We start from the raw sequence: 24,005 nt of genomic DNA, 5'->3' as shown, positions 1-24,005 counted from the left end.
TGCATTTTGACTTTGACTTATGATCACTATACAGCACCACTGAGAGACTCATGGGAGGAAGTCTGCAGAAAACTGTATTTGAGTCTGACAGATTGATTGGAGCTCTGGTGTTGGCAGAGCTGAGCTGGATCTGAGAGCTAGTCCAACCAGGACCTGGTTAGACTAGAGACACCTCTCCCCTTACTGTATAACACTCTTCCATCCTGGAATTGTTTTATTGTTGCCTATTGTCAGGAGGACTGCGTGACGTCCTTACAGTCACGTCATCATCGCTGAATAAAATGGAAAACCTTCATCCCCTGCTGTAACTCTGACTCATTCCTCATCCTCTCTCTGTTCATCCTTTGAACCTGTTAAAGGTCACCTTCAAAGCATGTTTCACTTTTAAAGCACACGGCCACCTGGTGCACACACACACATGCAGGTTCACAAAGAATTTCGCCAAAGCATCAGCACAAATACACAAAAGCACATAGGAGTATAATGTATCCGACTGTCACACCCAGAACGTTGTGTATTCATTGTTAGTTTGGCTCTGCACATGGGATTTGTTGATAATAAGAAAAGTAAGAGCGCTGAAACAATTTCTTTTTAGTCAACAAAATATGCAATCTTCTGTGGGGTGCCCAAACTTCTGCATACAGCTGTATGGAGTGTTGCTGGCTTTATCCTTCAGTACAAGTGGATAAGAATTACTCGTCCCAAGGAGCACTGCAATATAAACAATCAGTGAGCTAAAAGTCTGTTGTTGTACGGCTGGTTATCACAGGTTGAGTATTTCTGTTTCATCCTGACGAGGGCTATGGTATTTAAAGCAGAAGTAAGCGGAATATTTGTGTTAATATAAGTCTTAAATAGTTATATCTTCTGACGGCAATCACTTATATAGAGTGTTTGGTCTGAAACACGGGTCTGTCAGTCACTCTGCTCTGCTGTAAGCCGAGGAGAAAACTTTCCTTGTATCCTACAACCTTTATCCAATGAGGAGAGAGAACGGCATAAGGGGGCGGTCATCTCTGTGTGTGCAGCCAATGGATGCGCGTGAATGTGGTGACGTAGGGACGAGGACCAATAGATCCATGACGAGGGTGGGGACTGCTAACTCCATCCGCTGACAGGATGTTAGCCAAAGCGACCAGATCGCTTACTACAGCTTTAATGGAAGTCCACATATTTAACTAAAGAATGTAAAACAGTGATTGCCGTTTGAAAACTGGAATCAACATGAATCTTTTTGGGATGCTCCGGTGGTTCAGCTAGAATGTAGGGATGCACAATATAATTTTTTTTTAAACCGATTACCGATAACATTTTTAAAGGGATAGTTCACCCAAAATTCAAATTTCTCATTATCTACTCACCCTCATGTCAACTAAGAGCTGTGAGAATTTTCCTCTGTGCCTTCTCTGAGTTACGGGGGGGTCCGCGCAGCAGTATTTGTCCATATAATGTTTGTGAATGGATACTACTTTTCTTCGTCCAAAAAGACACACCAAAAAACATCCAAATACCTCCATACTGCTCGTCTGTAATGTCCCTCTTGTATTGAAGCCCCAACATGAGAAATTGTTCCGAAAAAAATTTAATAAGCCTATATTTTAAGCTTGTTTGTAGCGGAAGCTCCCAGTGTCTCAGTTCACTGCTCTTCCTGTGATAATGAGTGAACTTTGACTTTTGGGTGAACTATCCCTTTAATAGTTTATACACACCTGAGGATCAGAAAGGCTAAGATGTAGTAAGTAAGGATGATTTTACATTATAACTCTGCCTCTGACTTAAGATAAAAAATATAACTGACTGTAATCACAATAAAAAGATTATGACTCTTCAAAAATCAACATTTATTATTGTTTCAAATCAACTTAGAAGCCAAACGGACTGAAAATGAACAAATCAAGGCAATGTCATTATCGGACTTATTTATGTATTGACCGGTAATTATCAGCCAATATCGGGCCATCTCTCTCTCTCTCGCTTTCTTGTCTCTCTCTTTTACTGCCTTTCTTTTAGTGAAGCCAAAAAAGCCCCAAAAAACAAACAACATTGTGAGCCACTGCAGTACAAATGAGCCCTGAAACATTTGAAATTACTCTTTCAAATAACCTTCAGTTACACAAAATGTTCTTGCGGTTGAAACTGGCAGATAATTGTTGTTGTAACCCCATTAAACCCCTCAAATATTATCAGAATCGTATTAAGGCCAAAGCTCCATTGCTTGCATGTTAAATTGTAAATAGATATTAAAATTAGCATTGAATTTTGTTTTTCTATTTGCACATCTGAAATGTGAAGAGTAAGTGACCTAGTTTCAAACATTAGATAATTAAACTTCACAATTTACAGCACACCGAGCTGTTCTCCTGTCATTATGCACACACACACACACACACAACCAGGGACCTACACTCACACACTGGCTCTAAATCACAGCAATGCACTGACCAGTGTATTGTCCAATATTAATTATGAATCCACCAATCAGCATTGCTGCTCCTTTTGAATTATTCAGTGGTGGCATAGACTGTTCAATTAAGCCTGACCAGAGCTGAAGAAGAGCAGTCAACCAGTCTGTGATGGATTTTGTGTGTGAGTGTGTCTGGGGAATCAGCAGAGGAGAAGAAAGAAAGCCACACAGCAGACAAAGGGCTACATACAAAGATCATCGCTTCCCAACAGTGAGGAGATCCATGAATGGAAAGTCCTTCTAAAAATGAAAGATAAAAGAGAAACTATGCAGGATATTTACCTTCTGTGCTGCGCTGATCAGAGCGGCGTCCCTAGCAATGGTCTGTTATACTTGACGACGGTCATTATACAGAAATAACGGACCGCAGCGATGGCCCAATCAGAGAGCAGCATTCAATAGAGCCGTTATAATTAAAGTTAATGAACCTATCCCTATGGCTATAGGGATTATGGCAATAGGCAAATCTGCCAAATGTTGAACTGTCCCTTTGTCTTTGTGCATTTGTTGCAATATTGTGGTACAAGTTCATAAACTGTCAATTTTTTTTGAATTACAACAAAACGTTTGGCTGTTGTTCCAGCGATCACTTTGTGCCATTGACTGACAGCTCCATTCATGCAGGCACCGGCATGAACAACTGCCAGCCCTGACTTCTACTGCACCTCATGTCAGTGTGGAGTCATGACAGACTGGCCTGATGTGTGTGTTGCAGCCTGGTGTCATGTGACAGCAGATACTGAAGAATCCCTCATACTAGTTCATAGATAAATGCAGGTTGATTTACAGATCTTCCTGTTTTACAGACGATAAACATTTATACCAAATCACAGGCCTCTACTGTCTGTGGAGTTATTAGGCCATAATTACATCATTTGTCAGTCAAAGCTTTGCAGATTTGCTTTGTGTGTTTGCTTTGCTCTTCTCTGAAATCACCAAACTGGCACCAGATTAACTTCGTCAGAAAACAGATGTGAGCTGCCTAACATGTCGTTTGTCAGACAAAATACCAACAACCACCGACTGCGTTTGCACTGCAGCTCCTACCTGCTTGTTCCTGTCCTCCCACCTGTGCACTGTGTGCTCTGGGCAAAGTCTGTCTCAATGTCAGGACAAAGCCGAACTGTCTGCACTTGGGCTTGTACCACCATGAACAAAGTCAGACACATACGCATTTCATTTTTAGATACATTCAAATGAAAGAGGGAAACTAGCACAGAGTGTCTTCATATTGACTTCAAGCATTTCATTTAGAACCTGAAAGCTAATATTTTTGTTATTATCTGATTATAGTTTATCCATGACATATTGGTATAACAGTATTTTAAAGTCTCCAATAATGTTGACTGGCTTAATCTTTTAAAATAAGATTTTGCCTGAGGAAGACCACATCGGTCGAAACATTGCAAGCAAGTAGGCTATCCAATAAATGGGAGCTTTAATCCAGTGTGCGGATATTCCCTTTCTTCTTTGGCTTAATCTAAAACAACTTGTTTACCTGCTGTCAAGATAAATTCAGTAAAATGGAAATTTACTTCTTTTGATGACTTTTAACTGGTGTCAGATTAAATTCACAGCACGTCCAGCTGGGAGGAGGCCACGGGCCAGACCGAGGACCAGGTGGAGAGATTATATCTCCAGCCTGGCCTGGGAACGCCTCGGAATCCCCCAGTCAGAGCTGGCCAGTGTAGTCGGGGAAAAGGAAGTCTGGGGCTCATTGGTGGATCTGCTATCCGACCTCGAATAAGCGGTTGAAGATGGATGGATGGATGGAAAAACCTTAGGGTTCAGTCTCCGGCCTAAGGACACTTTGGCAGGTGAACAGGACAAGATCCAACAGTAAACCTCTGTGATCAACCCACTCTACCTGAGCCACAGTCGTCTAAAGCAGTGGTTCTCAAACTTTAACACTACACCTTTTGACCCCTAAACGGACACAAATTACACCACGGAACGGACGCCCCCATTGGACAAAATTTTAAACAAACAACAGAAATACACAAATATTTGTTCTTAGACTGAATAACGTTCCTTTTTTAGTCAGTTCAAATTACTGCCAATGGCATGAATTTTTCGAAAAATTTCAAGAAATTTCTGGGGAAAAAAAGGGGGTTACATTTTGAGGAAAAAGTTGGGGACCCCCTTGAACCTTCTCAAGGACCCCTGGACCCCACTTTGAGAGCCACTGGTCTAAAGCATTGGTTCCCAACCTGGGGTCCAGGCCAGAGACCTCAGGGGTTCACAGAGCTGTGTCTATTCTGAAGTTGTGAGGACATCTACGTACATTACATTTGTGCATATCAATATTTAAAATCCAAACAACACACCCAATAGCATAATTAAAAGTATATGTATAAAGAAAGAGAATAGGAACAAAACTGCTGTTTATTTTTGGAAATAAAAGTTTGTAACTGTTCACTTTGTTTCTTTTGATGCATCTGTGCAAGCAGGGGTTGTGGATGGAGGGGCCTGGCTTGTCTTGGACACACGCGGTGGGGGAGGGGTTCAAGGAAAAAAGGTATGTGTAACCACTGGTCTTCAGTAAAAGGAGCATCCTTATAGAAGAGCAGTGTCCATGTTATACGATATTAAATCCATGAGCAGGCCCTGCAGTGGGAATCAGGCCGTGCTCTTACAAATGAACTGAACCTCTGACAGGTGACATCATTCTCTACCTCTGACCTAATGAGCCTTTAAAACTCCACTTTGGCACAAACAAAGAGCAGACGCCCGGCGACACGGCCCGGCCTTATATCTACAATGGATCTGCTCAGGTTACACTACAGTGGCTCGCTCCACCGGCTCAATGGGCAGTTTCAATTGCCACCATCTCAGTAACTGCTCTTCGGTTGAATTAAACCCACAGCACCGGAAAAGGCTCCGCGTTATGTTTGAGCGTGTCAGAAGCTGCATGTGTACCTGAAGAGGAAAACATCCCCACAAACAGCTCCAGAAGTTATTTTTCTGTTTATCAAAAGGCAGAAATCAAACAGAGCCTGTTTATTCACCGCCTTATGAAGAGCTCTCACTTCCACACAGGTGAACAGACAGCTGACATCAAACACTGAGGACTAAAATACACTGCACGCTCCCGGCTTCTTTAACCGCAGCACAACATGCGCTATCATTTAAATACCAGAGTGCGCGACGATGACAAAGGGCCGGATTGTTCGAAAGAGAAGCCAGTCAGGAGATGTCTGCAGGAGAGGACTCACACACACACACACACACACCGACCGCAGATTCACTATCACAATATGATGTGTTAGCAGACTGCCATCAGTCATCAACTCACTCTTCCTGCTTCTACCACAACCTGCACAACGTAGGGTTTTCTAGAGAAGCTTGAGAAAGCAGGAGCTGGGACTGTTTCTCACAATTACAGCAACACTAAGAATCCTTTTCACACATTCATCTGAATCTGAAGTCAATCATAAGTCAGGACAACTGTATGTCACATTAGAAACAGTTTGAATGCTGTCAGATGACTTGTTTATGTATTTTTGTTTGTATTATTTCAAGTTTTGACTCATATACAGAAAGAAAACATAATCAGTCAGTGGTGCATTGTCAGACGTCATCAGTTGTGAACTGGGACAATTATTCAGGCTGGGAATATGACTCAATCCAGGCCACACTTTTCACACAGACCGCCAGACCACTAACTTTGTAAGCTTACAGTATTTGTTGATATATAAATTCAGCGACCATGTTGATTTGGGAGGAAAGTTATCTAAATTACAAAATACATACACCACAACAGATTCATAACATGAACTATATTTGGTGTCATTGATATTGGTTATATGCCAAAAACAACAGTAAAGTTGGTGCAAGTTATGCAGCATGACTTGTGTGACTTGACAAATACACTACTCACAAAAAGTTAGGGATGTTTGGCTTTTGGATTCAATTTCAGAATGCACCTAAAATGCACTATACTTAATTTAACCTTCTCTAAACCTTTGAATGCACATGTGCAATTGTTCAATGTTTCAATACTTGAATAACATTTTTGTTGTGCTATAGCCACCACTGTTGTTAGCTTTTGTTTGAGATAAAGAAATTACCATTGCATCCTTCTACATACAGTAAAAGGCCTGCTTTCATGATAGAATATCACTGTAGCATGAACTTTTTATAGAGATATTCTTGTCAAATATCTTATAACTTTTTGTGAGTATAGTGTATGTTTCTAATTTTGCATGGTAACCAGGCTTTTTGTTTTCTCTCCCTCTCCCTGCTCCACCTTTCCTTTTTTCCTGACCTTCCATTTCTTGTGACTTGCACATAAAAACACACAACACACGGCTGCAGATTTAAGAGAGCGGAGCTGTAATATCTTTAATTGTGCATCACCAAGAGGTGTGATTACGTCAATTGCCAGATAAGTGGATTTTATTAGTTCGCCAACTCATTCTTCTATTTTTTTTTCTCGGTGTTAGTAGTTGACTGTTAAAGGCCAGAAAGACAATCAGGGAAATTTCCCAGTGCTCTTCTAGTTGACGTCATACCAAAAAAAAAAAACGGGTAAATGATCATTTCAGAGCAGCGGCCGTGAGCATCACTCACACTCATGATGGTCCTGCATCAAATCCCAGCTGCCAAGGAGTATTTAGTGCTTTCCATTAACCTGCTGTCATGTCGAAACGATGTTGTGACAAATGTAAACGTAAATGTCCCCATCGACTGGATGACAAAAAGTCTTCACCTCAACAGCCCGATGGAGCGATGACTGATGATGAGGCTGATTATGTTACATAACCCAGGTCTCCAGTCAGATACATTGATTATTATCATCATTGAAGATGAAACGACGGAGCACTGCCACAGTCACACACACTGACCACACACACACACACATTGATAGATAGTCAGGGACTTGTGTGGCTCATAGAGAGGACATAACATTTATTAAAGTGGGAGGGAAGTCATTAAACTTTCATATCGTGAAAAAGGGCTCATCAGTCTGAGTGTGTATGTGTGTGTGCATGTTGCACTGACAGCTGATGGAGGACTATTGCTTTTTCCACTGCTATTACAACTCCCCTCTCCCCCCACCCTGAACCACACAGGGCGACATCAACATTAGACGGCACGTACACTGCTGCTGTTTCATTGAAAGAAAAAAAAAAAACATGTTTTGTTTCAAAAAGCCTCATGAAACCTCTGTTAGAGAAACAAATGTTTAAAAGCAGACATCCAGATGTGGGCTCATTTTATTTACTTACGACAGGAGGACACGCAGTTCATTTGCAGCGTGCGCACAAATCCTGGAAACATTAGTTAATCTGCACAAAGCCCCACTGCACATTGAAGCAGAGTGTTTCAACTCTTTGTTATTGTCCTGCCACATTAAGTATTTTATTTCCTGAAGCGATCGCAACTTAAACAGCAGCGAGTCGACACTATCACTGATGTATAAGTGATACACACACAAACCACACTTTTACCACACTAGTTGGTATTTATAAAAACTGAATGTGCCTCATATTAGTCATGCGCCTCTTTCTGGAGTGCTGTGGTGAAGCACATCAAAAATCTAATACTAAAATACTGTTGGAGCCACTGTCACTGTTTAACCTTTCACTCATATTCATAAACCTAATTATTATTTTACTTATTGGTATTGTTTATTTTTCTTATATACATACAAGCATCATTCACTTTCCCTGTATTCCGTTTTTTTTTCCAGTTCATTAAAGCTCATCACAAGAGAGGTGCTATGTTTTCATTCCTGTATGTTCCACCATAACAGTCAACATCAGCATCTTCTGAACCAATTTGCTCCAAAATTGATTGACAGAGTTGACATGTGCCGAGAAAGAACCTATTTAATGTAGCTGTGGATCCAGTTAAAAAGATTCAACTTTTTTTATGTTTCATTTTGCTAAACACTGTGAAATAAGGCTATTTAAAACTTTCTTTTTTATCAGTCTCTCAGGAACTAATGTTTGATCCCTAATGTCAAAAATGATGCTATTTATGTGGAGAACTATGAGTGCATAGAGTTTTGGCAGAGTCAGGCTAAATCTGGATCTCAGAGTTGTGGGATTGTTTGGACTTCATTTCATTGCCACAGTCCACTGCATGAATCTCCTCTGTCTTAGTGCTGACCATCCAGAAAGAGGACTTAACAACAACAAAACTTTTTGGTTTAGTTTGCTTCGGTGCAGTGACTCAGTGTGGGCTGTGATGCACTGATCTGACCTGACACGAATATCAGCTATATTTTAATGTGTCCATTCCTTTCCAGATTTACCTTCCTTATTCCCTAATATTCCCACTAATACTTTAAACAAATGAGTGTTACTTTCATGCTTCTCATTCCTGTATTGCCTTGTATACTGGGTCAGCAGTGTGTGTTAATAAAAACTGGTTTTGCTCCACAGGCCAGTCAGCATGTCCTTACAAGGGGAACCGAGCTCCCCTGATGAATTTAGGACAGTGCTGAACTGGCAGAATGGGTACAGTAAGTTTTATACTAACACAAACAAGCTCTGGCTGTGCTGAACCACAGTGTGAACTCTAGGAGCCAGCCTCCCTCTCATCTCCGTACATCGCTCTCCTCTCTTCTATAATACCGGCAACTCTCACACCCACTGATGCTGCAGTCACTTGTGAGATTAGTTTTGTCGCTGCTTTCAACTGTAAGCTGATTTGTGAAGTTCATGTCAGCTGAGAAACCTATAGCCTCTTTCATCCACTTACAGTGTGATGCAGTACCTGAGTAAGACCCTAGAAATACAGTGCAAACACATTCCAATTACCCCCCCCCATCAATCTATACTCAATGTTTCAGTAATGACATTGTTCCCTATTCACTTACAGCAACCCTCAAGACCAGCCTAGCACAGGGCAGATACACCTGGCAGCCAAAACTGAGCATAACAGAGTATCCATCACTGCAACCAGGTAGTGATCCGACAACCTCCAGCCTTCAGGAAGTGGGAAAAAACAAAGAATACACCCTCACCTCTCGAGTCTAGGCCGCGTAAGTGCAGCCAGCGACTGGAAACGGTGGATCCAGGCCAGAGACTTTCCATCTGAGATCACAAGAACCAACCCTGTGACCAGCCCTGAGCCTCTGGTCCAACTGCTGCAAAAATGTTTTCATCTTCAACCTAACATTCCCATGGAAGGATTCCGGTGAAGAGGTTTACAAACATAACAATTTATGGTCTGTGCTTCAACCTGGCAGCCGGCGCAGAGGACCGAGGCTGCACTGAAGGTCCTCAAGAGCACAGTGGCCTCCATTTTTAAAGCAGATGTTTGTTAGATTCTCTGCTGATTGTTGGACAGGTGTCACAACATAGCATGGTGTGTCAAATTAAAACTACCAACATAAGAAACCATTGTTTTGCCACCTAAAGTTGGGGGCACAAGTAACCAGTTGCAGATGCCAACCAGCAAACTATTCAACAAGCGCTTGCAAAGCCTCCGCCCAAATCAAAAATGAAACAAATCACATACTCTCTAAAATCTTTATTTACCTGGATTTGGATCCTAGCCAGAGATTCTGTGCTATAATTCACAAACTAGAGGTGAGCTACAACATCCAATCTTGTTGTTTCTTTACCAAGAAGACAGTGATGAAAGCACTCTACAACACCGTCAAAACTCAAGTTATGAATTCACATTAGAAAGCAGGTATGATAGCTTTATCATTAAACGAGTGGACACATCCAGGGCTACAGGATGCTACGTCTCCACAATCATGACTTTATTTCTTCCTGACTGCCAGCTAGTTGTCTATTATCATATTGATCATGACAAATATGCTATCTTTTACAAGTAATTTAAACAATCAAATGCAGTTTAATAATAGTTGTTGAAACAAATCTCAGCCCTCTGAATCAGAATCGAATCATGAGATGCCTAATGTAAATGACAAAGGTTTTATTTTCTAGATGACACCAATATCTTTCCATAACCTAGCTGTGTGGAATGTCCCATCAGAACATGTAACATAACACGTTCTCGCTACAGCTTGCTCCTTCACTGCACTTCCTTCAATTCTGTCCAAATATTTCAGCTTCATATTTAATTTTTCTTGCTAAATTTGAAGTTGACAGCTCAACCAGTGTGGGACTGTTAAAGGGATAGTTCACCCAAAATTCAAATTTCACTCATTATCTACTCACCCTCGACTAAGGGCTGGGAGAATTTTCAGAGTCCTCCGTGCCTTCTCAGTTACGGGGGGGTCCGCGCAGCAGTATTTGTCCATAATGGTTGTGAATGGTGCTCACTTTTCTTCGTCCAAAAAGACACACCAAAAAACATCCAAATACCTCCATACTGCTCGTCTGTAATGTCCCTCTTGTATTGAAGCCCCAACATGAGAAATTGTTCCACCGGTCAGTGCAAGTCACGCGAGATTTGCACTGACACTGACACAGGAAGAGCAGTGAACTGCAGTGAACTGAGACACAAACAAGCTTAAAATATAATAGACTTACTTAATTTTTTTCGGAACAATTTCTCATGTCGGGGCTTCAATACAAGAGGGACATTACAGACAAGCAGTATGGAGGTATTTGGATGTTTTTTGGTGTGTCTTTTTGGACGAAGAAAAGTGAGCACCATTCACAACCATTATATGGACAAATACTGCTGCGCGGACCCCCCCCCCCCGTAACTCCGAGAAGGCACGGAGGACTCTGAAAATTGTCCCAGCCCTTAGTCGACATGAGGGTGAGTAGATAATGAGTGAAATTTGAATTTTGGGTTAAGGGTAAAGTATTTATTGTTGCTGCAACACGACAGTCTTCACTTTGTAAGATAGGTTAAATATTAATTTGAATAAATACACACAAAACATGGAGCACTAACTACTGTGAAATAATCCAATAAAATTGGTCCGTTGCTCAGGTAATTATCATTAATATAGTTCAATTTTGATCATTTACATTTGCATGATTGAGAAAAATAGAGATTAACAGTAGTGTCCCTTTAATTGACCTGCAGTGGCTCTTCACCGGAATCGCCTGCTCAGTCTGCAAACACAGACAATTCTCCGTAACAGAGATTCAATGAACACAAACACACGGCCGCTGCCACGCTGTTTCCTTTGTGCTGAGACATCAGCAGTCACCAGCATCCACGTATTGATCTGCATTCAAAGTGCACTTAGCAGGGAGTGCTGCAGGATTAGAGGGGTTGGGGAGGGAGGCAGAACGGAGGAGGGGGAGACAAACAAAATGCCTGGAGGTAAATTTACAGCCACTATTAGAAACTCAGCATTTCTGGATATAATGTGCACATATTTCTTCGCGAAAGGCTGATTTGCTTTGCTGCTTTTAGTGTCCCCGGTCACGTGTGTGCGGCAGACACAGATAGAGGCAGCGGGACTAAACATTATCGGCAGGAACAAACTGTTGTGGACAGCTGCGTTATCGGCAAAGCCATTGGTGATAGAGTGAGATGGTTGGGCTGATTAAAAATAATGAGCTTCACAGGTTGTACCAGCACCATCTACACCACTGATCACAGGCCTTTGACTCGGTTTACCATAATATTATTGATTATGATCACTAAAGTGAGTCCCTTTTTATTCAAATTAACCAGAACAAAAACATATCATTTATTTCAGCAAACAACATAATCTCCAATTTTAATCATATTCTGCCAGTTGGGTAATTTACTAAAGTGATGTATTAAATAAATCCAATTACCTCCTGCACATGAATAAGTATCCAGTGGGAAATTCATTAAACCATTCTGTGATAAGCAGCAGAGTGGAGGATTCTACATGACTCTGTGCTATGGGGGAATCAGTGCAGTGGAACTAGTCATTACTGAGACCTGTGAGCCATTAAAACACAGGTAATCCCAGCCACTGTCCCTGGAGTGTATTAATACATGAGCCGACGGACGGTGGTGCAGTGTATGGCCTGATGATGTGAATAGGATCAGGTGCAGTGCTGCACGGCAAGACAGGAAGCTGGAACTTCAGGGAGCTGTGTCCAAATGGCTCAGGAACAAAAATACCAAAGCATTTCAGCTCCAGAGTTGGATAAAACAAAATCAGTTGTCTAAAAGCAATTATCTTCACTTACAAGCTAACTGACAGGAGAAATAGGACAAATGAAGGTGAGTTGTGGTGAGGCCTGGCCTGTGCACCTCTCATCCTCTCTCAGCCTCACAGCCTCTGCTCCCCATCCTCACTAATCAAGCCAACAGCCTGCTCATCTGCATTTGGAACGTCTATTATTTCAGCTGCCATCCAATAGGTGACTGATCACTTTATAAGTCTGGAGAACAGAAATGACAACCACTGAGCGTCATGTCTTCTTAGGGCTGGGCAACACATATACAAATGTAGGACATAATGTGTATGAACATATAAAATAAAGGCATAAGTAGAAATCATATCCCTTTAGAAGTAGAAACAACTTATACATGTCTACATATACGTATCTACATGTATGTTTAAGTATGTAGCTATATAAACATATATTCAGTCTAAGACCACATCCCCTGAATGTGAGGCTAGTGGAGGAAGTGTTTAAAATAACAAAAATGTATGTTGATTAACTTGCAAATGAATAAATTAAGAAAAACAACAAAATAAAATTGACATTATCTTATAGAAAATACAAATTTATCATATTGATATTTTAATAAACGTACACACATTTTACCATGGTTAAGGTATTTCATGTGTATATTTGAATATATGCAATCCTCCAAAGGCGTCATTTGGGCCAAAGAGTCCTTCTCCAACTGAGATCAAGATATAATATGGATAAAATATTCAACCAACTCTTCAGAATTTAAACTACTTACTAAACTTGTAAATGGACCAAGTGGATCACATTCTAATCCAAAAAGATCAGTTTGTGATGCTCAGAGTAATGTATGGATCATTTACACACTCCTGTACCGATGTGTAAAGGAAAAGTGGTTTAAGGTGCGTGTGCATCACAGGTGGAAATTGTAATACCTTGTGCTGCCTGCCACTGTGCTAAACTCACAGCCCAGTTCTATAAAACCTGCAGCAGGTTACAGGGCTGTCATCACTCCAGGTGTTTCCCCATTCCGCATGACTGACTGACTGACTGAGTGAGTGACTGACTTCCAGTGAATTTAATAGTCGCTTCAATGAAAACAATAGAAAAAAGAATCAATGACGCACAGCGGTCTGCACACTGGGACTGCATTTGTTGACGAGATATCATCTCTGTTTACAATAGGTGAAGCCATGGGAGTGGAGGCTACAGTGTGGAGATTCCACTGCCTCTAACTGATGGGTGGAGACAGGAGCTGCTGTCTGCACACTGTGTGTCAGGCAGGACACAGCAGCAGCAGACGGGTGAGGGGACATTTCTGCTCTGTCTGCGTTGGAACTGATTATTACAAGTGAAGTTCCATGCTCCACTTAGTTTAAGGATCTACTGTACTAGTAACAATGCAAAGATGACCTGTATTTCCATCACTGCAGGTGGTGCAGGTTTTTTCTTATCGTTATCAACAATCCAACAAAGAGGAAGTGGGACGAAGACACAAGAAGAGCTGGGCCTTTATGTCTTTTTTCATCATGGGTTTCTGATGCACTTGGATAAGCTGTCTAGGTCACATGTTCATCCAATGCAACCGTATCCTTGAACCAGAAAAGGCAAAGGCATCAAGAATAAGATTCTCCTCCCTATTGAAGAAAGGCCATGACAACCAAACATGGAAAACCAAATATTAAATATGAAAATATGCATCCAATCAGTCTTCTTAACTGAGACGCAGCATGACAGAGTGTGCACCATGAAGGAGTAGGTAGTCCTCACCACAGCAGGCTGGGTCAAGCCCCTTGCCCTTTGCTCTGGTCTCTCTCTCTTACTGTCAGTTTGGGTATTAACCCTTTGATGCACAACATGGGTCTAAATAGACCCGAGTGAGTTTTTTTGTGCTATATCTTTGCGAAAAATTTATTTCATCATATAGAATTCCAGGTATTCCTCAATTAACTTGTTTTTGATCATAATACATCCTTATTTTATTTTTTACTTTTTCACTTTTTTAATAAAAACACATTTTGTATCACTACCCCTCTAATGCGCAACATGGGTCTAAAATGACCCACATTCATTTCCAATGTGATTTCATGCTGAGTGATAGTTTCTTTGCTGTAACTTTTGAAATATATCTATTTTATGATTGAATGTTCCAAGTATTATTTAATATCTTGTTTTTTATTAGTGGGGTCATTATTTCCATTTTTCATTTCTAACTTGTGAACAAAAATGAACAAAAATGTCTCAGTGAGTGGACCGGTTGAAAAAACAAGTATAGCAAGAATACTTTAATTTTACCATTGTTTCCTTGATTACAATAATGACTAGTCATTACCTGTCCTTTTCCCCCATTAATAGCTCTGTTGACATATTCTACTGTGGTCAACAGCTAACCATAGTTTATTCTATCTGAGTAGGCTATTTCAATGTTATATCTTTGAAATCACTGCACAGTATTTATAATTTTCTTCAGTAAATATTCTTTTTTAAGCACATATAATCATATTTACTTGTTTTACAATTATTCCAATTTACCTAAAGAAACATTTGATGACTCATTAAAGATAACTGTGCATAATTTATAAGGTTTTAGTTACCTTGAATAAGTAGCTACATTACTTGTCATAAAGGGAAATACCTTAATATTAGCAAGTTAGCTAACTGTTAACATGATGACATGTTCTAGCTGGTGACAACAATAGAATAATATTCTATTGTAGACACCAGCTAGAACATGTCAACAGCTACCTAGCTAGCTAGCTGGTGACATGTTCTACTGTAGTTAACTAATACAGTAGAATGTAGAAATGTCAACTGCTAGCTAGCTAACTGGTCCACTCTCTGAGACTTTTTGTCTATTTGTTCTTAAAATAAGAAAGTAAAAATGGAAATAACACCCTGTACTAATTAAAAACAAGATATTCAAATAATACTTGGAGGATTCAATGATAAAATATATTGATTTTAAAAGATACCACAAAGAAACACTCACCCAGCATGAATTCACATGGAAAATGAATGCGGGTCATTTTAGACCCATGTTGCGCATTAGAGGGGGTGTGCATATGTTGTGCATCAAAGGGTTAAACATTATAGTATTAGAGTATTTTTCACCATTATTATGTTTAAATTATCAATTTATTAAACAGCTTCAGAGTAATTGTGATGGTCAAATGACTTGTTGCAGGGAGAATGGAGGCTTTCTGCCTTCCACATCTCTTGGGCTGAAAACCAACCTTACAAGCTCAGCGTCTCCGCCCCGGTGTCCTGGCGGCAACGCAACGCATAACCCGTAATCTCTTGTTTATGACAGATACTACACAAATATACATCGTAACAGGCGTATGATCCTCCGCTTTATCGGCTTCATTGAATAAAAATGCACATGGCCGGAGGGAGGGTTAGCGAAACAGTGAAAAAGCGACCGGACTTGCAGAGTTCCCCTTTAAGACAAAAACCTACTTAAAAATAAAAAGTGACTCTAGCACATCCCACCAAGGGTCATGACTTTTTTTCTGCCCCCAGGCCCTCTGTGTTATGTCGTATTTGCAGCGCATGTGTTGTCAGAGTGCTGAGGATGTTTCTGGTTTTGTGTGGGTTTTCTTTAGTTGAGCTCTCACTGCCGCTGTAAATACAAACTAGATAGAGAGAGAAATGCCCAATCAGTGAGTAGATTAACATCTTCATTTTGGTGCATGTTTTAAGCTGTAAGGACAATGCACAACATCCCCTAATTCCTTAAAATTAATATCCTAAGAATATACTCTTGTTTTTTTCCTTCCTTCAGAATAAATTGGCCCTGGGAGAAAAACTTCCCTCAGAGACTAAAGCAGCTTCTCTAGAGGGAATTGAGGACTGCACTGTCCTAACCTAGAGTGGCACCACGGGGCGGCCCGACTGTGAGCGATTATGTTACACTTCTCCGAAGAATCCCCTCCAGCCTGAGTGGATTTACAGACATGATCTGTTAAATCAGACCCACTGTTGCCCCTGTACACGTACTCATCCAAAGTAACAGCGCATAATCCTATTGTACTGAATATGTGTGGTATGATATCCAAAAATGTTTTTAGATTACCCGGCCTTTATCACATTTCAGTTTGATCTGGGTATAAATGCAGGCAGAACGGCTGATCCACATGTGGGCAGAGAGGGGACTGAGGGAAACCAGTGAACAGCAGAAACTCATGCATTTCAGGAGTTGACACAAAACTATGACTTTCAAAGGAAGAACAGCTTTATCTACTGAGTCAAAATAGAGAGAGCTTAACGCTTAAGGCTTGATTTCTTCTCTGTTGAACTTTCTCAGTTTAACCTATCAAATTAAAAGCACAGAATATTTTGTAACTTAAGTTTGCAAAGATGGGCAGAAATCAACACTCATCTAACACAAAATGTAACACATGTAGCCATTTAAACTACACAATTTTGACAACAACCACAGACATGTACCAATTGTAATGAATGTAAAGGAATTAGATAGTGGGTTTTTGCAAAAAACTAAACAAAAACAAAACACACACGCCATGCAATGGATTAAATGCTATTAAGTTTGGTAAAAATTACAGGTTGAAAAACACACTGTGTCCAAGGGAAGACTTTTGTTCCTCAGGTGTTAGAGGTTACAACAAGGAAACTATTTCATAGCTTTTTAGAATATGTCATTTATAAATATAATCTTTGAGACCCAATCAGGGGAAGCCTTCAACAAACAAACCCTTACTTTTCAGTTTGTGTTTGTGTTTTTATTTTGTGTTGATGTGCTGACTTTTGTATTTAGTGTAATATTTCGTTTTTGTGTTAAAGAGGAACTTTGCAGGACATTTAGCTTAACTATTTTGACCCTAATTAATCAGCTTCAGAGTAATTATGATGGTTAAATAAATGACTTGTAACATGTTACAGGGAGAATGGAGGCACTCGGCCTTCCACGTAGCGTCTCTTGGCCAAAAACCAACCTTGCAAGACTAGGGCCGCCACCCTCATGTCCCAGGTCTCATCTCGGCAGCACCATGACACGAACAGGCCCTGTAACCCATAATCTCTTGTTTATGACAGATAAGACTACACAAATATACACGCCGCAAAGCGTATGATAAATAACGTTATCCACTGCTCCATGGATTGCTTTCTCACCGGCTTTGTTGAAAACAAATGCACATGGCCGGGGGAGGGTTAGCAGAACAGTAGAAAACCAACCAGACCTGCGTAGTTCCCCTTTAATCATTATCATCTGATACTTGAATGAGTGTTTTCTGTGCACTTGTCATCATGACACTCTTTATTGGATTTCAGTTTCCTATGCTGACACTGACACACTGTGTTGTGTTGTCCTCTTGAATGAGTGTTGCTACGTTGCTGTGTTTTGCTCTTGTGTCTGCCAATACCATTTGACTCTGATGAAGATGCAGTGCACGTCCAGACATTATTCCCTTGCACCTAATGGAGCATTAAATGAAGCAGAGTGCTGTGTGTGTGACGTGTGACGTCCCCTGGGTTTGGTTTCTGTGAGGTGGCCTCACCCTTTCTGTCCTCTGAATACTGCTCCTCTGTGGTGGTCAGATGTTCAGAGGTGGACACACACGTCCATCACTCAACTTGAATTGTTGTCACTCTCCACTGTCACCAGCATCGCAGCACATGCTGACAAGACATGATATCACAAAGGAACTCAATCCTGTGGAAAGGATGCATACAAGATGCAGGAACACAGAGCAGTAAGTCCTCAACCGCAGCTCCTGTCAGACTGAATAATATTACAGCCTCATCTGATCATCAAGACACTGCTATGTGTCAACTCACGTGGATTATAGTCGTACACTGAGCTATGCTTCTTGATGGCTGGATTGTTCTCAGAGCAGTTTGATAACAACAGAAAAATTCACAAAAAAGTTCAGTTTGTCATCTGCATCACCATCCAATAGAGTAAGCATCTCTAATACCAGTAATTAGATCCAGTACTGAGTCAATTAACAGAGACACCATGTTAAGTTTAAGAGACAGTGACTGACTTTTCCTGTGATGAACTTAAGATCTGGTCAATTTGTAAAACTGACAATGTTGTAATCTGTTTGCTTCTCTCCTTCTCTTGGTTGTCATTGGATTTTTTCATAAGGATTTGGGGGCTTTTTCGAGGACTATGGTCTTTGTATTTGGGGTGCCTGCTCAACCCAGTGAGCTATACGTTGCCGTTGTATTTTAATCCAGCTGAATTCCCAATTCAGTTCTTCTCATTTACATGTGTTTCTGTTTATGTTGTTAGATGTGGACCATAAAGACTACAGCTTCATTTTCAAACCATTTCCATGCTGCTGCTCTGCACTGTAAAACCCTAACTTTATAACTGACTTCATCTGATTGAATCACATAAGTTAAAAAGAGAAAATTAGAAGCAACAGACTATCTTCCTAGTGGTAGCTAATGTAGCCAGGGTTTGTTCAAAAAGTTGCTTAATTTATCACTTTATATCTAAAATGAACATCAAATGTACTTGTTTCAAACATTTCATAAAGAGCAATGGCTAACAGAGAATTTCAACTCACTAACATCACATGACATTGAGCTCACCATGTGGCCAGTGGTGGAAATATGATCAGCCAACTATCACTCAGTTATTCATGATTGTAGGGCTTGCCCTGCTGTTGTGGTCCATAAACCTGATAATGCTTCTCAAATAAACCAAAATGTATTCAACATTTTATCATTTCCTTTAAATTAAATATCCTGTGACGGTATAATTGCTGAAAATATGTCACTTTTATGAGGTGGGAACTGTTTTACTGCTTTACAGCACACGTCATACAAATCAAAGGAAAACTAACTGAAGAAAACCCTTAAACCTGAGAGGAAGCTGAACTGAATTAAAGCAGAAGTAAGCGATCCAGTCGTTTTGCAGTCCCCGCCCTCGTCCCTACGTCACCACATTCACGTGCATCCCTTGGCTGCACACACAGAGAGGACCGCCCCTTTATGCCGTTCTCTCTCCTCATTGGATAAAGGTTGTAGGATACAAGGAAAGTTTTCCCCTCAGCTTACAGCTAGCAGAGTGACTGACAGACCCGTGTTTTGGACTAAACACTCTATATAAGTGATTGCTGTCAGAAGATATAACTATTTAAGACTCATATTAACACAAACATTCCACTTACTTCTGCTTTAACTGACGGTAAATTGTAAAATGGGTTCCTGGGGATAATGTTTTGTATTTTATATGTTCAGGGCGGCAGCTGAAAAAATGTGTTACTGTGATTTTCAGTGATGACGTTGAAACATTTAAATATGTAGTTGTCCAAACATCAGTCAACGATTTAAAGCAGCAAAGGCCGGTAACTTGTAATTTTCTTTCTTTTCTTCTTTTTTTTATTATTCACATTTTCATTATTTGTGTGTTCATCCTTTTTCTAATCTGTTGTGAATATATTTTGAAAGACTAAACTAAATTGTCAAACGTACATAACCGCTGATTTTGTAACTGATGTTTTAATGCTGTTACATGCCAAATGTAATCACCATAACCAGTACTATGATGATGGGTATGTTATGCAAGACACATGTTTCAGAATCATAACAATTCTGCTTTTCTGTAACATTTTTTTAATATTGCAGTCATAAACCAAGAGACCATGCAGACCAAATACATGGAAAACGTGCTTCTGCAGCCCCCAGTTTATCCTGAGGCGTGAGTGTGAGTGTGTGTGTGTGTGTGTATAGGAATTAGATGATGCTTGCCAACAGAGCAGCACCTCACACCACAGGCCATGGCTCAGAGGCTCCCACATGCTGAAATGGTGATGGTGGCCTGTTGGAGGCCAGTCTGTATAGTAACCAAGAGGCTCCACTGCAACCGCTCTGTCCTCACATCAAAAACAGAAAAATCCTCCCGTGAATTCAAAGCAATGCGTTGGAGAAGATTTATTTCCATATTCCCTCTATCCATTCTCTGCTGTTTATCTGGGTCTGGGTCTACAGACTAAACATAGCAGCACACACACACACTTTTCCACAGCCACATCTAGCAAGGTGCTGAAAGCCTAAGATAAACCCCTCCATACTGTATGTTGTGGGCGTGCCCCCTCCCAGCTGAACACACACACAGAGGAATCATGATGAAACTGAACCACATCAGCAAATGCAAATGCAAATGCAAAAAAAAGGCCCGGTCCTATTCGGAGATCTCTGTACATCTGAGCGCTGCTGAACCCCACTGTGAAGAAAACTCATTTGCAGCCTGTATCAGAGTCTTTGTTTCACAGTGCCCACAGCTCATCACCATCAGCGAGCGGTGGAACGTAAACCCAGAGCCGTATGTGGCTCCGGGCTCCGCAGCTTCATGTGTGTCCAACTACAGCTGTGCTCCATCTGAACGTGACATTGACTACCACACTGCTCCCGCTGAAGTGAAGACTGTAGCTGAAATGACCGCCAGTGCCTTCCTCTATGGAATAATGTCCTATCTATATAGTCAGAGCCATGTTACATTGATGAAGCAGTCATGGTTTTTGTCACACAACAACAGACACAATCACCCACATCATGAGCATATTCAACAAGAAACACACTAATACCCTGAAACACAAAAGTGTCAACTCACTTAATAGCTGCAATTAATCACTTGTTTCATGTCTGCATTCCTTTGGGCCAAGATCATATGACTAATGTGTTGATTAACCTGCATCAAAACCCTGCTAATTGCTCCACCAGCTACTCTGGAGCTGCTTCTAGCCGTTTGCTACAACCAGGTGGTGCACCAAGCCTCCTCCTCACTACACACACACACACGCACATACAGCAGCTTGATGCTGGTGGTGGTGAAGAGGCTCATTATAGAGACCAGACCAAAACAAAGAGCTCAAAGAGGCCAAGGCCATTCACAGAGGAGCTGAGAAGTGCTGAGTCAGGTGATAACACAAAGGGTTAAACTCCTACCACATAACATGCAGTCCAGTCATTAGATGCATTAATTATATAAAACAAATCAATGATTTGTGCAGCTTTATGATGCAGTATGAACATAAAACATCTAGAGTATAATTTCATCCTATAGTTTCATCTTATTCCAAGATTTTCTAGAATTGAGTCATTGCAGTAATCCTCCTATAGGCTGGAAAAAACAAAGAGAAGTGGCACCAAACGCATCATCTCAGAGAAAACACTGCACATCAGGCTTCACTTTGAATGTTTTCTAAGTCACAAAAATATTACTGTAATATATCAATGCGTGATTTAGTGCGTGTGCGTGTGTCCACCGCCTTCCGCGAAAAAGTAAATACTCAGGTGCAGCGAATTCACGTGTGATTTTTCACGTGACTTTCTGCAAAGCAACAGCTCCTCTCATGTCCAACACAACCTGACTTTATAATGGGACTGAGATGACACAACACAACACAACACAATGAAACACACACTTAGGGCACCGTGTATAGGCTACAGGCTGATTGAGGAGAAGTGAAGCAGATGCAGCAGGCTTCACGCTGCCAGTCTGCACCGCACTGCGCCCCGCATCCACCCAACACACACCAGCGACTACACACACACATACACACACACACACACACACACACACACACAGCGCTCCGCTCCTCTTTATGACACAATGACAGCAGCACCGGCCACAACAAACAGCAGCGACACCGTCTCTCCTCTCCTCTCCTTCCGCTCTGACAGCCTGTTTTCACACCTCTCCCGTCCTTCCAGTCCTCTGTCAGCGTGATGCGGACTCACTGACCAATGACTGGTATCACCACGAGCTGTCATCCTTAATGCGGTAAACTCCCCTGCCCACACTACACACACACACACACACATACTGGTAACACAAAACGAGCAGAAAGCCGCATTAACAGGCAGCGCAGCGGTGGTGTTGTGGAGCAGCACTTACAGTCCGCAGGAACTGGATCTCGTCCTCGCCTTCTCCTCCTTCAGCCATGGTCAGCGTTCACACGGAGATGCTCGTGGTGTGTCTGCGTGTGTGGAGTTCAGGCTGGGTCTGGGTGTGTGTGTATGTGTGTGTGTGTATGTGTATGTATGTGTGTGTGCGCTCGGAGACGCCAGAAGCCAACGCACTGTGAGGCTCGCAGCTCATTGGATGGCGCGCGCTAAATGAGGGAGGAGCTGCACAGGTATGAGCGAGGATGTGCGTGCGCGCAAGCGGTTAGTCCTCCTCCACCCACACACCCACCCACCAACCACCACCATCTCTACCTCCACCTCCTCTTTCGTCCAGTTTAATAAGGAAGCTCATTCTGGACAAGAACGATCAAGTTGATGAGGCAATTCATATTAAGTCACATTTAAAACTGGTGGCAGAGTTTAGCCTATGTATTGTCATCAGTAATATGATTTTTAGGCTACTTGTAATAATTAAGTTAAACAAGTAGAAAAATAATTAATAGAACTAGACATGAATAATAGAACAGAACAAAATACTTAATTGTCATTGCATGTTACCACAAAACGATATTGATCATCCCTCGTAGCACAAGCGTCCATACACATTACAAAAAGGAATGTATGGAGTCCATACTCAATAAATATATAAATAAATAAAATAAAGTGCCAGTTGTAAAAGATAATAAGTGCTTTAAAAATGCTTTAATAATAGTTATATGTAATTTGAATTTGATATATGTAAAGGATAAATACAAAAAAATGACAGACAACTCTCAGACCTGAGGATGAGGTTGAAAAACCATTTATTTCTAAAATAACACTGTCATTTTAAAATCGTTTTACAGTGCAGCAGCATTTATCAGTTTTTTTTTTTCAGTGTAAGGAAACAAAATTAATTTTCATACAAAAAAACGGAGATCAGCCACTGCAGCACATCAGGGCTTCTTAAGACACATGTGAAATGCACCTGAGCCACATCGTTTCAACACGTTGATTTCTTTTATTTTTTCCCCCCCACTTTACCACATGTGGAAATGTTCCAGGATCCTACAACAAGTAGAGAAATGATATGGTCCGTACGCGCAGCAACATGTAAACAGTATGTGAATGTCACTGAAGGACTGATTGTACCTTGACCTGTCAAAAGTTGTTTATACTGGGTAACTGGAGGAAACTGAAATAAGAGTTGATGCTATGGGTTTAACAGCTCAAACCTTTGATTACATCTTTACAACCAACCTTAGAGCTGCATGTCATTGTAAATCACCATTGAACCCTGTGATAATGATCATTATTTTGTTCTCGTGCCATCACTCCAGTAAACTGAATTCAAGTTATGTTCAAGTTTGTTTTTTACATAATGGCACAGTACATTTACTTTTAACTGAATACAAACACTCATTCTTTCTGAATACATTAACCATTATTAAAGAACTGAAATTCATCTGTGATTGAGTCCCAGTTCATTGATTCCTCAGCTTTATGAGATGAAGTCTGGAAGATAAACCACTCCTGAAACGTCATAGACGAGACAATAGGCTGTCTCCTCAGACATTAACGTGTAAACAGACAACCAACCAGCCAATCAAACACTAGTACCATCAAAGAATTTGAGGGTGAAGTATGGTATCTGTAAAAATGCTGTT

At 40.9% G+C, this 24,005-nt stretch overlaps 1 protein-coding gene across 11 annotated transcripts in view; it reads right to left on the bottom strand.

Annotated features, from left to right (window-relative positions):
• The window catches only part of ryr2a (ryanodine receptor 2a (cardiac)), a 152,411-nt gene extending 129,914 nt beyond the window's left edge, over nt 1-22,497 (bottom strand). For all 11 annotated transcript variants that reach the window (XM_085761346.1, XM_085761349.1, XM_085761350.1 and 8 more), the window contains exon 1: nt 22,349-22,497. In XM_085761346.1, coding sequence (XP_085617472.1) covers nt 22,349-22,396 — 48 coding nt within the window. In that variant the 5' untranslated portion in view covers nt 22,397-22,497. The remainder of the gene's footprint in view (nt 1-22,348) is intronic.
• Between the last annotated feature and the right edge of the window lie 1,508 nt (nt 22,498-24,005).

This window comes from Trachurus japonicus, chromosome 19 (assembly GCF_045865225.1).
Source record: "Trachurus japonicus isolate A0001 chromosome 19, Traja_1.0".
NCBI classification, from domain to species: Eukaryota; Metazoa; Chordata; class Actinopteri; order Carangiformes; family Carangidae; genus Trachurus; species Trachurus japonicus.
The sequence above is the reverse complement of the archived record's forward strand: the minus strand, read 5'-3'. Positions and strand labels throughout refer to the sequence as shown.